We start from the raw sequence: 17,977 nt of genomic DNA, 5'->3' as shown, positions 1-17,977 counted from the left end.
TGGGGAATGGGAGCTGTTTACCACGAGGCATTCTTTAAGACGTGCTTTTCACTATGATTATCCAAGAAGGCAAACACCAGAGCTCCAAACTGAGGTTTGTTAGCTCACTGGCTAAACAGTGTTCAACTGGCTAGTGCTTGTCTGGAAGATCATCAAGGAAACTCCAGGTGGAGCAGTAAGTAGCCTTGGTGACTCCAATAAGGGGAGCAAGGCTCGTCCTGCTGTTATGATGCAGCAACGTCTCTTCGGATGAGATTTAAGAGGGATTGTTGGGGTTCAGCCCAGGTTCATCCCTTCCAGCCACGTGGGTGCGTCTCCCAACAAACTCAGTGGGAGCTACAGCCTTGTAATTTGGCTCAGAGAACCAGAACAGAGACCCTCAATGGCCAGGCCAAATCGGAGCTTTGTGAATGAAATTCCCTGTCTGCTGGACATGAGAGGCTTCGTTTCCCACCACTAGCTGGTTGTACTGGGTTGTAGATTCCAGAGCTTCCAGTGGCTACATTTCCCGGGGCAAGGGAAGCCGTGGGGAAGGGAAGTTACGTGTTGTGTTCCAAGCCTGTAACTGTAAAGCGGCGGGAGGGATACAAAGGGTCCTCTCTCCGTCAGTCCAAAGACAAGTCACTTTAGTGCTCCCAGCAGGGATGCTGTACGGGGTGGGGCCCATCTCCCCGGAGCAGCCTTTCTCAGTAGGAGCCCCTGAACAGAACAGGGCATGGCCACCACCTATGAATCCCTAGCCCTGCCAGTACCAGCAGGCGCTGTGGCGGCGAATGGGCATTCGGGTAAACAGTCCAGCCGCTGTGCAGAAGATGAGTGCTTATCAACTCCCAGGAGCAGCTGCGGTAAGCAGAGCAGCAATAAATACCGCTCCCAGGTAGAACAGGCAGCCTTCCCCAAGCCGCCTCCGCTGCTGCCGCTAGCCGGGTTCTCCAGCTGACATGGCGATGCCAGGCTTTCCCGGTACCACCAGGGTTTTGTAAGGAGTTAATTTTTAGGGGAGGACAAGAGGCAGAAGGGCCACAATGTTTAACTTGGAACGGTGGCGGCCCTGACTTGCCAGGCAGGATCCTACAGCTGTGCACAGGAAACACCCCAGTGATGCTAGCTGTCATCCCCGGAGCGAGAAGTGGAACATCCCCAGGGCTGGGCAGCTGTGGCCAGCAGGAGGACAGACTGGGCTGACTTCTGGCAAAGAAGATTGTGGCAGCCAGTCAAAGATTCTCCCGGGGAATAATCTGGGCAGCCTTTGGCTGGGACAGCCCCAAAGGAGGGTCCCTGCTGACAGCACTGGCTGCATTGTGACCTTGGGCCGCACACTGAAGCCAAACTGCCACCGTGCAGAGTGGAAGCCTGAAGAGTCTCCCAGCTCCCAAGGGCAGAACCTGGCTGGCTCGCTGGAGGGGATGCGTTCGCTCCTGGGGGACGAGAGGGTCCTTTGTGCAGCGGCACGGCCGGCGTATCCATGGAGTTTTATCTCCAGAGGAGCCCACACACCCGCCTTTCCCACGGGAGGTAAGTGACCAGGACCGTTAACATCTCCCTACCTGCTCCGAGAGTGGGCAGGACGCGAACACTGGAATAGAAGTGTTCAGTAGGTGAAAAATCACACCCACCCTGCGTTTCAGGGGGTGTCCTGGGACGACTCGGTGGCCGTACAGTTGTAACGGCTTTACCCCCTGTAGGAGAAGCTGCGTGTGCTTGTGCATGTGGGGCTGGGGAGGCACCAGAGGCTGTGTGCTCCTGCTGTGGAGCTAGTTTGGACACCTGTATGACTGACGTGCTGAACATTTGTATTGCCTCTCGGGTCGCCAGAGGGAAGCCTCCCCCTCCCCAGTCATGTTTGAATGTTAACATCTGAGTCTCTCTTCAAGTAGGCAAATATTGTTAATAACTGGATCCAGCTTATACAGAGTTTGAGAGCACGACTGAGAAGAAAACATTTTATTTTGAACCGATTACAAAAAATGACTTGCCATCTTCTTTACAACCCAGGCAGCAGCGTGTCCTCCCGACAGGGGAAGCAGCTTGCGAATCACTCAGCCCGCTAACTGGATTTTCTTTGCTCGGTGCTGGGGCCCCAAAATACTGTTTTAAGATTTGTCACAGCTGCTCTTTGCCAGGTGCCTTTTTAAACATGAGTTCATCCTTTCCGAAAGGAATCCAGCAATTAACAAGTCAACAGTTTTTCCTGAAAGTCTCAATTTACAGCACAACATGTGTGATCAGAAATTTAATTAATTGCATAAAATGTGCTGAGATGATTTTTCTCAAAGTACTTTATAGCCTAAGCAGATGTTTCTTATTTTGTTTCCTCATTTTATGTATAGTGTAATGTGCCTTGCATAACGTCAGGTATCCGGCCAAAAGGTCCTTGCTTCGTGGATGCAGCTGAATAAAAGGGGAATATTGTCAGGGTATTTGTAGATGTTTTGACATGGCCTTTAAGACAAGGGACTGCCCTAACATGGGTAGTTTCCTGTGCAGGTTCCATTGTTCTGGGTGGAAAGGTAATATCCCCTCATTTCTAATCAAGACAGGTTTGGGGGGTTAATTTGATGATCTTGCTTACAAAGCTAATGTAAACATGGGTATTAGCCTCACATAGGTTAGTGTGGCTTGAGAAGACGAAGCCCTATTATTTAAGGGCAAAGTTTCAAACCTGTTGGAGCTGTATGTTCAAAGAGGGCAAAAATGTTATGGTCAAATGTTTCAAGCTTTGGTTCCTCAAAGGAGGCCCTGGAGTCCGTCTTTAGCTACTTTAGGAGAAGTGGCCACAGTTGCAGCTCCCTCCAAAACTGATGGAAGCTGCTGTAAAACTAAAACTGGCTTTGTTTACACATGCTCATTTTAAGCACCTGCCTTTCAAGATTCAGGTTTCTGTCAGTGAGGGGCATTTGCACAAGGAGGTGTGGCTGAGACAGGAATGCAGGAAGCAGTAATTGTGAGGGAGAGCTCTCTAGACTGTGTCGCTTTAAGAACTTCCACTTCTACAACAGCAAAATATCCCAACTGCTGCTAAAAAACAACCATTCACACAGGGGAGAGTTAACAGCTGAGCCAGCTAGTCCATCAGCCCTGCCAATGCTGCTTCTCAGCTTTCACCACAAACTGGAAAATAAAGGCAGTTTATTTTGTACCTATGCCCTCCATTGTGTGTTTTATGAGACGATGGTGAAATCTGGATACTTCCCCCAGGGGGCGGGGTTCCGCTGCAGCTGCAGGAGAAAAGAGGCGGTTGGGGGTCATCCAATAAACCTCAGTATATTTACAGATCTAAAAAACCAGCCTTGCGCAGTGGAGCAATACCTGGCCTGGGGCCGTGGGAACACTGAGCAAAGCCATAGGACTCGGGGCAGTGATGCGAAGGGGCACTGGAGGGAAGACTGGCCAGTCCTCGGCTTAGACAAAGGGAGGTTCTTTCTGGAGCAGTCCCACAAACAGCCAAAGCTGAGGGGTAACGCGCGGGCCCGGGGGCTGCAGTGGGCTGTAGCCACGGGGCTGCGATTACAAAAGGGTGGTGCCAGGGCCTGTCTGTTCCATGGAATGTTTAATGCCCTAGTGCAGCCTTTCTGTGAACCCCAGGAAGCACCGCAGCATCGCAAACTGCAGCTCCTGATCACAAGGGCGGTGGAGAAGGCTCCTAGACCTACAAAATGACGATTCCATCGTATCCCGGCTGTCCCCCTGGTTGCAGCAAGCTAGCCCCCTTGGATCTAGTGAATGGCTCCGTTATCCCCCTCCTCCCCCTGGGAGCTGCTTGGTTCCTTGTGCCCAATGGAGGAAAAATGAAGGGCCTACCTGAGGGGGAAATCTCGCTCCCCTGGGGTACAGAGCCCCCAGAAGGGTCCGAGGCCGGAGGTCAAATCAGTGAGGCAGGAGAGAAACCTAGAAGAGAAAACTTTATGATGCATGCATGCAGGCTGGCACACCAAGAGTGAAGCAGCAGCCCTGACAGACAGATTCAGGGATCCTATATACAGAATGCTTAGACAGCTCAGTTGTTGCTTCTTTAACATATCAAAGTCTCAGCAGAAGCACTCTGAGACTTCTGTTCACCCCAGGAGTGCTAGAAGTAAGTTTTACAGAACACAAAGCCACATGAGAACTTGAGTGGAGGAGTCTACAAGGCCAACTGTGACAAAGATAAGGGTTTACATGACAAATTGTGACAGACTAGGAGTATCCATGAACTTGAGATAGGAGGCATTGGAAGGGTCTTGATTAGAGCTAATTTGATTTCTCTCTGATACAGGGAGAGAGGTCTGGAAAACTTTTAACCCTTCCAGCAGTTTTCTTTCAGAGAGTTTTGATTTCTGCACAGTCCCCCCTTTAGACACAATTGGAGTTATTTGATTTTTCTCCCACAATTCCCCCCTTTAATACTCCTATTGGAGTATTACTCAAAGTTATTCTAGACATTCTTAGGTATTCTTCTTTTGCTGGGATGAATTCTTATCTTAGAGGGAGGTTTTCTTTATCTGCTGGGTAAATGACCCATTGCCCATTCCCTGGATTTAACCTTACTTTACGATAGCAGGTATTTTCTGGGATCCACCCAGATCTTTACCAGTGTCAAATTTGTTTTCAAAACATAAGAGAAACATAGTCCCTGATGGATGTAATGCTTGAGTTAGGGGAATTCCTGAGGCAATTAGATTTTTATGCCAAATCTGCCTGTCTCCCCCCCATGACTATGTACTTCTGGCGCAGTGTAAAAGGCTTTCAGAACAACAGTCACTTGCATTGGTGAGGGACACAACCTTCTGCAGGGCTTCCCAATAAGGGTGGGGAAAGTTATACACTAAGGCTATTCTGACTACTAAAAGAAGGAAAACAATCCCCATCCTATTATAGTATCTTACATTTCTAAAGTAGAAAGGATAATAATATAGTAATTATCTAGCAACTAGCAAGGCAGTCTTTTAACTAAACTTAATCAGTTAGTATTGTTTGGCTTGCCTCTGCAGGCACTCTTCGAGATTTCGTAGTCTCTTAGTTCACTCAATACTGGAAAGGATTCTCCTTTGTGAGAGCTACGGGGCGCCAGGCTCACCTGTAGGTCTTTGCTGGCACAGTCCTACCTCTCAGGTTGTACCTCGAAGCACCTGGTGGAGGCCGGTTTGGTAACAGTCTGGTTTGAGAGTCTGCCGCCTTGGTCCGCTGAACCTCGTCCTCAGGTGATTCCTCCAGGGAGGGGTCCTGGGTGACGGGGTCAATCAGCTCTGTTGGATCTGCAGTTCGGCGTACATGACCTGCGTGGATCCACGAGGGGCGCTCCTTCACCTTTACTGCTGTGTGGGTGATGAGCAGCAATTGGAACGGTCCTTTCCACCGGGCTGTCGGGAATTTTTTCTGCGATGTTTCTTCACGAACACGTAGTCGCCTGGTTGGATGTTGTGGCACGGCACATCAGTAGGTGCTGGGAGGGCTTCCTTTACCTGCCGGTGCAAGCTCTCCTAACCGTCATTTTATGTCTAGGTTTCTTCTTTCTGTGTGGCTGCTAGCCTGTGAGTCTCCTCCTGCAACATTAAACTGCTTACAAATCACACATGAATTAGATATTCTTGAGACAGCTTCTAGGTGCACGCCTGGGGCGTACCATTGTTTTGGGATTTGTGAGCCCACCCCCCTTTTGCTCATGTGTGTCATTTGATGAGACACCTGAGCAAGCTGCCGTGTGAGAGATTTTTGGGGCGACTGGGCAGCCATCAGGTGCACCCATTATCCCAGCTGGAGATAAGGAGCAGCCTGCTTTCTCCCAAAGGTTTTTTTTCTGCAGGTTGAGTAGCTTGCTGTAATTCTATCAGGTCCTGCAAAGAAACAGGGAGAGAAAGAGAGACCAGAATCTGAAAGGGAGTCAGAGGTCCATGTGCTGCTGCACGTCTGGCTACTGCATCAGCACTCCCATTACCCAGAGAAACAGGATCAGTGGCACCTGTGTGGGCCGGGCAATGGGTAATAGAGGGGGATGTGGGTAGCTGAATGGCATCAAGGAGTTGGGAGATAAGGGGACCATGAGAGATAGCAGAGCCAGAAGAGGTAAGGAAACCTCGTTGTTTCCAAATTTGTCCTGTGGCATGACAGAGAAAGCATACTTTGAGTCAGTATAAATGGCAGCAGACTGTCCGGAAGCTAAAAGGCAAGCACGAATTAAAGTGATGAGCTCAGCAGCCCGAGCTGATTTGATTTCTGGAAGAGAAAAAAACCTTTAAAACATTATTATCTGAGACCACTGCATATCCAGCCTCTACTTTACCAACTTTCTTTTCTTTTACATGAGCTATCAGTATACAATACAAGATCTGCATTTTCCAGCAGTTGAGCAGACAAATCTTGGGGAGGCTTTACACAGTGCTCAAGCAATTCTTCACAGTTATGGGTATGTGCTTTACCAGTAGAGGGTAAAGGAGAAAGAGTAGCTGGGTTAAGTACATTACACCTTTGAATTACCACATTTGGGGAAGAGAGGATAAGATTCTCATACAGGGTTTGTCTCGGAACAGACAGGTGCTGAGTGCGGTGTCGCTGTAAGAGAGCAGAGACAGCATGAGGGACCTGTAAGATAATGCTGTGGCCTAATGTGACAGGTTGGGCCTTTTAAGTAATTCAGCAGTAGCTGCAACTGCCCTCAGACAAAGTGGGAACCCACGGGCTACTGAGTCCAGTGTTGCAGAGAAATAAGCTACTGGACGAGGTGTGGGTCCAAGGGGTTGACGGAGAGCTCCAGCTGCAATTCCATCCTGTTCATGACAAAACAGAGTAAAAGGCTTGCTATAATTAGGTAAGCCTAGAGCAGGTGGCTGTGAGAGAAGAGTTTTAAGGGAAAGGAAAGCAGATTCACATTCTGGGGACCAGGTCACTGGGTCAGGAGCTAAGTCTAAGAGTAGAATAGTAAGGGGTTTGGTGAGTTCAGAAAAGTTAGGAATCCATTGTCTGCAATATCTTGCAGTACCCAGAAATTTGTGTACCTGACTTTGGTGAAAGGGTGAGGAATGAAAAAAACTTGAGATTCGCTCAGGTGTTAACTGGCGGCCATCTCCTAAAAGTAAATGTCCTTAAGTACTGAACTCTTTGTTTTACAAATTGCAATTTGGCTTTGGAAGCCTTGTGACCCTTATTAGCAAGACACTTTAACACATATGAGGTATCAGTTTTACATCTTTTCTTAGTTTTACTAGCAATTAGCACATCATCAACATACTGAACTAACACAGAACTGCAGGGAAGAGAGAGAGAATTAAGGTCAGCTTTTTTAAAAACTGAGAAAACAAAGTAGGGCTTTTACAATAACTTTTACAAAAACATGTCCAGGTTAATTGATGACCCTGAAAGGAAAAGGCAAAGAGAAATTGGGAATTCTTATGCACTGGAATAGAAAAGAAGGCAGAACATAAATCTATTACAGAAAACCAGGTTAGGTACTACTGGAAATCTAGGGATTACAAACTTATTAATGGCTCTTAGGTCTTCTACAAATCTATAGATTTGCTTTTTCACAGGTAGTATAGGTGTATTACATGGTGAAGTTGTATAAACAAGTATCCTTTGTTCAAGGAGGGAAGAGATTACAGGCTTAATGCCCTCTTGTGCCTCCCTAGCCAATAGATACAGGGCTACCCTTGGGAAAGGCTTGTTGTGTCTGTATGTTATTTGCACTGGTGTTGCAGAGGCTAGCAACCCCACTTCATTCACAATGGGCTGCCCACAATGTCTCTGGGACATCTGAGAGGTCCAGGAGGGGTGTATGTCCTGAGGTCTCATCAGATTCCTCCGAGTAATGCCATCAAATTTGGAGCCTGATAGGGGGAAAGGTCAACAAATATCCCTTCCTCTCTACAGAGAAGGTTTGCACCCAATTTACACAACAAGTCAGGTCCCATAAGGTTTACAGGAGAACAGGGAGATAACAGGAAAGAATGTTCAGCTGACAAGGGTCCAAAGGGGGTGGGGGTGCAGATGGCACATCTGGGGAATCAAGCTGTTTCTTTAGAGTAGCCAATTCTTGCTGCAGCTTTTCAATAGAATCTTTTTTGCTAGCCATAATGCTCTGATTCTTTTTTTTTTACTGCCACATCCTCCCAGAGGCACCAATATTCCATCTGGTTAGGATGTTTTTCCTCGAGGAAAACTCTAAGATAAGCAAGCTAATTGCCATTTATTCTGGGAATTCCCCTGAGTATAGCCATTCCAAATGCTCAATGTTTCCTTAAGTCTCCTTAGTTTCAAACCTGCAGGCAATACCTAGCTGACTGATCATCTGAGACAAGGGAGTCCCAGGCTGTGAGAAACCTTTTCCCTCAGTAGGAGACAGACTTGAGGGAGCAATCTTATCCATGTTAGCACTGTCTTGTCCAAGGACAGTGCAGGAGCCCAACAGTACTACCCTCCCCAAGGATAGTACAGGCGTCCAGCAACACTACCCTCTCCAAGGATAGTGTGGGAGTCCACACAAACTGTCAGCTTCACTTACACTCCTTATGTGCTGGGGGAAACCGCCCTTGCTTTCAGCAGCTGTGCAGTGACACTGACAGCACTGGTGCGGCTGCAGTCCCCCTCCGGACTTCACTCACTCAAAACCATGCACTTGGACTCGCCACCAATCAGTCAGCAACAACAACAACAACAACAAAATCCAACCCCTATTTGGCTATACCCAGTGTTTTCGTTTTAAATTTCCCTCAAGCCTCTTAACAAAAAATTTTTAAGTAAAAGATGACTCTTACCACCAGCCGGTCCAGCTGGTGACGAGAACAGGGAGGCGGACTGGGGGATTTTAAATGGATCCCTTACCCTCCAGATGCGTGCTGTAGTCCGTTCCCATTCCCCATCATCAGCCTTTCCAACTGGAGTTCCAAGCCATCCCACCTCTGACACCAAATTGAGGGGGAAATCTCGCTCCCCTGGGGTACAGAGCCCCCAGAAGGGTCCGAGGCCGGAGGTCAAATCAGTGAGACAGGAGAGAAACCTAGAAGAGAAAACTTTATGATGCATGCATGCAGGCTGTCACACCAAGAGTAAAGCAGCAGCCCTGACAGACAGATTCAGGTATCCTATATACAGAATGCTTAGACAGCTCAGTTGTGGATTGTTCTTCTTTAACATATCAAAGTCTCAGCAGAAGCACTCTGAGACTTCTGTTCACCCCAGGAGTGCTAGAAGTAAGTTTTACAGAACACAAAGCCACATGAGAACTTGAGTGGAGGAGTCTACAAGGCCAACTGTGACAAAGATAAGAGTTTACATGACAAATTGTGACAGACTAGGAGTCTCCATGAACTTGAGATAGGAGGCATTGGAAGGGTCTTGATTAGAGCTAATTTGATTTCTCTCTGATACAGGGAGAGAGGCCTGGAAAACTTTTTAACCCTTCCAGCAGTTTTCTTTCAGAGAGTTTTGATTTCTGCACAGTCCCCCCTTTAGACACAATTGGAGTTATTGGATTTTTCTCCCACATACCCAAGTGTGTTATGCGAAGGGTCTGGGCACCTTAGCTAGGTGTCCGTGCTGCCATAGAAAAGCCCCTGGCTGCATCTAGACTGGCAAGATTTTGCGCAAAAGTGGCTGCTTTTGGGCAAAATCTTGCCGCCTGTCTACACTGGCCGCGAGTACTTGCGCAAGAACACTGACTTTGTACTGTACAGAATCAGTGGTTCTCGCGCAAATACTCCGACGGTCCCGCTCAGGGATAAGCCCTCTTGCGCAAGAGGCCAGTGTAGACTGCCAAGTTAATTTCTTGCGCAAGAAAGCTCGATGGCTAAAATGGCCGTTGGAGCTTTCTTGCTCAAGAGGGCGCCTACACTGGCACGGATGCTTTTGTGCAACGGCACATGCCAGTTTAGATGCTCTCTTGCGCAAATACTTTTAATGGAAAAACTTTTCCGTTAAAAGTATTTGCCCAAAATCTTGCCAGTCTAGATGCAGCCCCTGTGTGGGGCAACTCAGACTTGCAACTTGAGGAAAGGCAAAGCTATAATTGGGAAGAACTGAACCGCCCTATGGCTCCCCCCATTAGTCACAGGCGAGGGCTTGTCTCCTTTCTAACACTGACACAACGGGACCTGCCAAGCATGTGTTACAACGAAACGCTACTCAGACAGCAGCGTGGGCCAGGTGCCCTGAGCCTGGCAGAGGCCTGGGAGCTACTGGGACCCTTGGAACTGCTCCGTAAAGTCGCCAGACCCATTCCATTCTGAAAGCTGTATTAACTAGACTGTCCCAGCGTTGCACGGGTCCTTCGGGGCAGGGGGCTGGCACTGTGGGAGTCAGAGTTGGGGGGTGAGGAGAGACTCAGGGTGGGGGGTTGGAAGGAGGGGGATCAGAGGAGGAGTGGGGAGCTAAGGGGTAGGATTGGGAGGAGGGGGGTTCAGGGTGGGGTGTCATTCCATAGTGGCTGGGTAGCTGCTTATGCTGTCTGGGGTCTCTCCTGAGCCTTAATGATTCAAGAATTTTTTACAAAATCTTCAGTACCCTGCCCATCTGGGGACAGCCACAGGTTTCCGCATCCGCGGATGTGGGTGCAGAAATTTGCAGCTCATTTTTGCAGTTATGGCCGCATGTACAAATTTTGTATCTAGAATGGGGATGTAAAACCCCATGTAATTGGATATCTGGTTAAATGTGATATTTAACCAGTTAACCAATTAAAGGAGGGGTGGGTAGGGGACTTGGAAAATCCCACACCTACACAGTCTCAGAAATTGCGAATGGAGTTACCATATTACACACGTTTTTGCTAATTTCCACACTTGATCCTAGTTTAGTGACCTTCCCACTCACACCTGCTGTTATCCCACTGTTGATCTGAGAGCTTAATTCCAACAGGACAAACATATGACACTAAATGCATGCTTTCTTCATTTGAATGTTCTTGTCCCTGGAGTGTTGGTTGTACAGGCAGTCCCCGGGTTACGTACAAGATAGGGACTGTAGGTTTGTTCTTATGTTGAATCTGTATGTAAGTCGGAACTGGTGTCCAGATTCAGACACTGCTGAAACTGACCGCCAGTTCTGACTTACATACAGAATCAACTTAAGAACCCCAGGCGTCCCCAAGTCAGCTGCTGCTGAAACTGATCAGCAGCTGATTCCAGGAAGCCCGGGGCAGAGCAACTCTGCCTGGGGCTTCCTGTAGTCAGCGCTGGTCAGTTTCAGCAGAAGCTGACTTGGGGACACCTGGGGCAGAGCAGCTGGGGTGCTGCCGGGTTGGTCCAGTAGTGCCCAGAGCGGGCGCTGCAGGACCAATCGACAGCGCCCCAGCTGCTCTGCCCCAGAGTCCAAAACAAAAGCCTGGTCTGCTGGGGGAGGGGGGAGCACACTAGCTGCGCCCCCCCGCCCCCTCCAGCAGACCAGGGACACGGGGAGCAGAGCCGCAGCGGCAGCGGGGTGCCGCGCCTCTGAGGCTTTGCTCTGGCAAAGCCTCAGAGGCGAGGGACCCCGCTGCAGCTGCGGCTTCAGTCCCGGTGCCTGTGGTCTGCTGGGGACCGTCCCCAGCAGACCACAGGCACCCAGACTGAAGCGGCAGCAGCGGCGGTTCCCCGCGCCTCTGAGGCTTTGCTCTGGGAAAGCCTCAGAGGCGCGGGACCCCCCGCGGCTGCGGCTTCAGTCCGGGAGCCTGTGGTCTGCTGGGGACCGTCCCCAGCAGACCACAGGCACCCAGACTGAAGTGGCAGCAGCGGCGGTTCCCCGCGCCTCTGAGGCTTTGCTCTGGCAAAGCCTCAGAAGCGGGGGAACCCGCCCAGTGCCCCTGGTCTGCTGGAGACGGTCTCCAGCAGACGGTCTCCAGCAGACCAGGGGCACCGGAGCAGCTTACGAACGGGGCTTTCTCGCCCCGACCTCCGGGGCGAGAAAGCCCTGTTCGTAAGTGCGGATCCGACGTAAGTCGGATCCGCGTAAGTCGGGGACTGCCTGTATTTGGGTTGGTGACATTTATTTAGAAGCAAGGTAAAGCTTGGGCAGAATCCATTATCACATTTCACAGACATGAGAGAGGGAGGATTCACCCGTCCATGCTGCTCTCTTGATTACCCCTCCACTGATGTAGGATTGTTCATGAGCATGTGGGAGTTGCATTCAGCGCTCTTGTAACTGTCTCACAGGGTGAGATTCCATTAGCTCGAGGACCAGATGGTTGCCAGGGTTTTATCTGGATCGTCCAGGTTTCAGCTTCTGTGTCCAGGTGACATGCAGGGTCTCCAGGTGCCCAGTGTTCCACGGAAGTTCTACTCAAAAAGGGGACGTGGCAATTCTAAGTGACACCTGAACCAAAAATCCAGTTAGCATGGGGCAGGGGGAGGCGCTGGATCATTAACTCAGCTGGAGCCCTCCCCTACTTACTCCTTGAGACGATCCAGGTATCAGGGCTTGCTGTGTTAGTCTGAATCGGAACAAACAACAAGCCGTCCTGTGGCACCTTCTAGACTATTTTAAAAGAAGCCATCCTGCAACAAAAACAAAAAAAACAAAACTTTAAAAACAGACTTCAAAGAGAAACTGCAGAGCTACAATTCACCTGCAAATTGGACACGATCGATTTAGGATTAAACAGAGACTGAGAATGGTTAGCCCACTATGAAAGCAGTTTCTCCTCTCTTGGGCTGTGTCTAGACATTCCGTAAAAGGGATGCAAATTAGACACATCGCAATTGCAAATGAAGCGGGGATTTAAATCCCCCCCGCTTCATTTGCATAAACATGGCTGCCGCTTTTTTCCGGCTCAGAGCTTTGCCGGAAAAAAGTGCCAGTCTAGACCTGGATCTTTCGGAAAATAAAGCCTTTTCTGAAAGATCCCTCTTAAAATAAGGAATAAGGGATCTTTTGGAAAAGGCTTTATTTTCCGAAAGATCCACGTCTAGACTGGCGCTTTTTTCCGGCAAAGCTCCAAACCGGAAAAAAGCGGCAGCCATGTTTATGCAAATGAAGTGGGGGGGTGTTAAATCCCCGCTTCATTTGCAATTGCGATGTGTCTAATTTGCATCCCTTTTACGGAAAAGGGATGCAGTCTAGACACAGCCTTGGTGTTCACACCTCCACATCAGCTGCTAGAAGGGCGCCTCATCCTCCCTGACTGAATTGACCTTGTTATCTCTGGCCTTCCTCTTGATTGGTGCTCCTTTCTGTTCCTGCCTCTGGAATTTCCATGACATGCATCTGACGAAGTGGGTCTTTGCGCATAAAAGCTTATGCTCCAATAAATCTGTTAGTCTAGAAGGTGCCACGGGACTTCTTGTTGTTGAAATGATCCAGTGAGTGATGTTCCTGTAGGGGAGAGAAGGGAATGTCAGGGAAGAGGCAGAGAAGAGAGCGGGGTCTTGGGGCAAGAGGTGGAACAGGGATGGGGTCTTGGGGCAAGAGCAGAGCAGGGGAACCAGATCTTGGGGGAAGGGGTGGGGCTATAGAGGTAGGGATTGGCCTCTTGGTGCAGTTACCAGCAATTAGGAAGGTGCTAATCATAGGAGACCCATTCCCCATACTGGTCTCATTGTTAATAAACTTTGACTAAAAACGTACCTGCTTCTTTCAGCTCAGCTTTGTTCTCTTATCTCTCTAGTTCTGTCTCACAAGACCATTCTACACGATTCCTTTCCTTCCTTGGTGTTTCCGCTTGTCAGATATGTCAAGGGTTTTCAGGAGGGGGTCTGAAAAGCCCATCTTGGGAGTCAGCAGAATTCAACACATTGAAAAACAGCCAAGAAGGAATGATTGTTAGTGGTTCTCCAACTTTTTCCATTCTCTCACTTATCAAGGTGCCTGCAGAATCAGAACATTGGAGAGATTAAAACTTACCATAGTTTTACACACTGGGTATGCCTACTCTCCGAACTGGGGTGTGATTTCCAACCAGGGTACGCATATTTGTGATAGCCCTTGTTGAGAGCTAAGGCTGCAGAGCAAACTCATTCTTTCTCTCTGTAAGTGGTGTAAGTGCCACTACTTGGGACAGTGCACCACCCCCAGCAGGTGTGTGGGTTACACTGCCATGACTACACTAGTGTTTGCTTGATGAGAGCCAGTGTGTACATGAGCTGGGAATCCCGCCATTAGCTTAGAGTGTAGATGTAGCACCAGTAACCAGCTAGTCAAGCTATGCTTATTTCATTCTTTTACTCTTCTCAGCAATGTAGCACAAAGCAATTTAGCTTTTTTCTCTGAATTATTTTCCGATTGTTTAATCTTCTAGCACAATGGGTTATCAGAACTGAATGTAGTATTTCAGAGCCCCAAGGGATTCTCATTTCCCTGTTCCATGATGTAACTGCAAATGCAGGCCAAAAAACAAAACAAAAAAAGTATTTTTTGCTACAGCAGTTCATTGCAAATTCTCCACTGTCACCTTTGGGTCTGGTCTCCCCTTGTTCTGAAACATCTCCTTCCCTGCTGGGTTTTGGGTTTCGCATGATTTCTCTCTGATGGTATTAAACTCTATTTTTGCAGACTGAATCCCAGCACTGGGTCTTGTTCATTTTCTAATTTTTCTAGGTCCCTTTATATTATGTAGTTTGCAGCTGCACCCTGCTGACGATTATTTATTACCCCTTTAAGTTTATTAATCAAGGAATGTTAAAATCAACCAGGTCTTAAAGATGATTTGAAGCACCTCGCTGGACACTTGCCCCATGGTGATACAATGCCATTTCCTGTTATTTATGGTCTGTTTTCGGATGTGCGCCAATTTGTGGGATGGTGTTAGACTCAAGACATGTTGAATGACGTTTTCAAGTACAATTTTGCAAGGTACTCTATTAAATTCTTTTCTAAAATCTAAAGAGAAGAAATAGTCTGTGTTCTCTATGTCCATTAATTGTATTGATTACAGAAAGCAATCAGGGGTTTTTTTGGCATGGTATTTTCCCTGATTTCTGTCACTGAGGTGTTTATAAATTATTATGTGCATTTCTGAGATGCCTAAAACTGTAATATTAGTTAGGCAGATTTTGATTTGTGTTGTCTTAGGAATCAGAGTTAACGGATGCTAAGTATAAAGACTGCTGCTATTTCCCCCTCTTCGAGATTGTTACTGCCTTTGTCTATTTTCTTCCTGCTCCAGAATTTGATGAAAATAATTGCCAGTGGCTCAATACATTCATTAGTTAATCTTGCATCCCCGAGATTCCTCTTGTTGGGGCCTGTTAATTTGTACAGTACTATGCATAGACAAAAGCTTCAGAGAGGTAGTTGAGTTAGTCTGTAACTGGAAAAACTTAAAAAACAACTAATAGTTTAGTAGCACCTTAAAGACTAACAAAACATGTTGATGGAATCATGAGCTTTTGTGGGCACAGCTCACTTCTTCAGATGAATCAGCTTCTTGTAACTTGAACAATCTAATTAATTTCCCCCCTTCCTTCCCTCCTCCCACCTTATTTATTCTTGGAGCTGGACTTTTCATGCTCCATTCATCTGAAGAAGTGGGTTGCGCCCACAAAAGCTCATGATCCCATTGACATGTTTTGTTAGTCTTTAAGGTGCTGCAGGACCATTTGTTGTTTTTTATGCATAGACAGTTTTGCCATGTCTTTCCTTGCCTGCTTTTATTGACAACGAATGCAGGTACCCTTTCCTATAGGGGCCTATGAATTTGAATGGGAATTTTCCGGTTGGGAAGATCCTCAACTTGCAATCCAGCCTTAGTGACTACAATTCCCATGATGCCTTGGGAGAAGGACGGGAGAGGGAGAAGAGGAGAGAGAAAGAGAGAAAAAAACCTTCCTCTTCTATTGGGAATGCAGGGAGCGCGTGCAGTGGGCTACATTTTGGGAGCGGAGCTGAGGTTGGTTGATGGATCTTTGTCCACACCAGGACCTGCTGATAGACAGCCAGAGCTACTGCTGGGAATCTGCTGGGCTCTGACCAAGCGGGGGCTGGGGGGGTCCAGAGGTTCTTCGTGGCTTCACTGGGGCCAGGGCAGAGCCCAGAACTGACTGAGGTGGGCCTGCAGGGAAGCAATGTGAGTAGCTATCACCCTTCTTCAGGAAAACCCTTGTAAGGGAAGGGGAGCACAAGGAGATAGTCAGGGGCCTATTGTCTGAGCCTCAGAGGAGGTGAAATGGCCTTGCTGTCTAACCAGGCCCCGGCCTGCTGACATCTGCTTAAAACAGCTCCCGTCTGCAGAAAGCTTGTGCAGTTTGGGATGATTACACATTAGAATCCCTGTGCCTCTTGTTGCCTTGGCTGGACTCATTCCCTGGACCAAGAGCACTGGCTAGGGTGGCCAGGTGTCTGGTTTCGAACCGGACTGTCCGGTATTTGAGCTTTCTGTCCGGGAAACAAATTGAGAAAATAGAAATGTCGGGTATTTTCTAATGAAGTAAGTTTTATTATTATCATGAGTATCAGTCCGTAGTTGCATACTGCCTGGCTGGTAGACACCCTCACACTGCGCGAGCACATCTACCAGCCAGACAGTATGCAACTACACGGTAGAGAGGAGGAGGGTCGGGGTGGGGTGGGGGCAGGATGGAATCCCTAGGGCTGGACTCGCCCATGCGCCCCACCAGGACCGTGCGCAGGATGGGCAGCACCTTGGGATCTGCGTGTGCCCAGGCCAGCCCTGCTTCCCGCCGGCTGGTTCCCCCTGCTCCTCCCGACTCCTTCCCAGCCAGTCCTGCTCCCTGCCGGCTGGTTCCCCCCCGGCCAGCCCCGCTTCTCCCAACCCCCTCGTGGCCAGCGCTGCTTTAACCTTTAAAAAAAAATTATAAGTACCCCCAGTACCTACAGTTTTCACACAACATTTTTTTCTACCGTTGCAACAGATATGTTAAACAACTGAATCGTAGCCAGGCAGGCAATGACATTTTTGGGTGTAAAAAGTACAAAAATAGTAAAGTGCTGTAAAATTTAAAACAAAAATTCAGTTTTCTTCAAATGTCAGTTGTGTGGCGGTACCCCCAGTCTTCTCCGGAGTACCCCTAAGGGCACTCGCACCACTGGTTGAGACACACTGCTCAGACACACCCAGGCAAGTGTTTACAACTCTGCCATCCAGAGGGGTTCACACGTGGGGGGGGCAATGGAGTTAGAGATGCAGTAAACTACTAAATGAAATTTTTAATGGATTTATTGAACTGCCCTCTACTGGTTTAAATTAGCAGCCACAAGCTCAGTCTGTTACCATGTTCTCTTGAATTGGTAAGCAAAGAGGTGGGACTGCCTAAGTGCATGTGGTTTGGATTTGGGACTATTGAGTTAAATGCTTTGTCCAGAGGAGTTTAGGGTTATCCCTGGAGGCTCCCGAAGGTACGTCGGTGAGTCTGTACAGGGTCCAGGCAGGTGGAGGCACTGCCCATTTTCCTTTCTAAGTAGGACTGCTGTAGGGGGAGAGTAGAGGATTCCCTCCAATCCAACATGCGCACTGGGATACTTAGCATCTCCTTTACGCTCAACACTGCAGGCACTCGGGTGGGTGTTGCATGCTCCCCAGTAACCCAGGGAGGAAAGAGGGGCTACCCTATAGAATCCTAGCATACTAGAACTGGCAGGGTCCTCGAGAGGCATCGAGTCCAGTCCCTGCCCTCATGGCAGGACCCAGCACCATCTAGCCCATCCCTGACGGGTGTCTGTCCCATCTGCTCTTCCATATCTCCAGCGATGGAAATTCCACAACCTCCCCAGGCAATTTATTCCAGTGTTTAACGACTCTGACAGGCAGGAAGTTTTTCCTAATGTCCAACCTAAACCTCCCTTGCTGCAGTTTTAGCCTGTTGCTTCTATATTCATTAAGACTTTATTTTTCTGTACTGGTTATTTGTTTCAGGATATAATGTTGTGAAGGGGGCCAGTAGCCCCTCCATTGGACACTTGCTCATTACAATTCCTTCTAAACTATTTGTATTTCCCTTGTTTCCCTTGGGCCCTGTCTACACTTGCAGGAGTGTGTAGTATGTATGCAGCTCCATGCACCAGTGAAAGGCAGGCTGTGTGCACCCCGTGGTTCGTGGCTGCACACCGTGGTCCGTGGCTACACAGGGCTGTGGAAGGC

General features: G+C 48.5%; 1 protein-coding gene across 4 annotated transcripts in view; it reads left to right on the top strand.

Moving 5' to 3' along the window:
- Nucleotides 1-1,202: 1,202 nt before the first annotated feature.
- The window catches only part of NFAT5 (nuclear factor of activated T cells 5), a 157,522-nt gene continuing 140,747 nt past the window's right edge, over nt 1,203-17,977 (top strand). For 2 of the 4 annotated variants that reach the window (XM_006122231.4, XM_006122230.4), the window contains exon 1: nt 1,203-1,515. In XM_006122231.4, coding sequence (XP_006122293.4) covers nt 1,407-1,515 — 109 coding nt within the window. In that variant the 5' untranslated portion in view covers nt 1,203-1,406. The remainder of the gene's footprint in view (nt 1,516-17,977) is intronic. The other 2 variants (XM_075939769.1, XM_025184223.2) reach the window with 2 other exon arrangements.

Source organism: Pelodiscus sinensis, chromosome 12, assembly GCF_049634645.1.
Source record: "Pelodiscus sinensis isolate JC-2024 chromosome 12, ASM4963464v1, whole genome shotgun sequence".
Taxonomy (NCBI): Eukaryota; Metazoa; Chordata; order Testudines; family Trionychidae; genus Pelodiscus; species Pelodiscus sinensis.
This window is presented reverse-complemented; position numbering and strand designations above follow the sequence as displayed.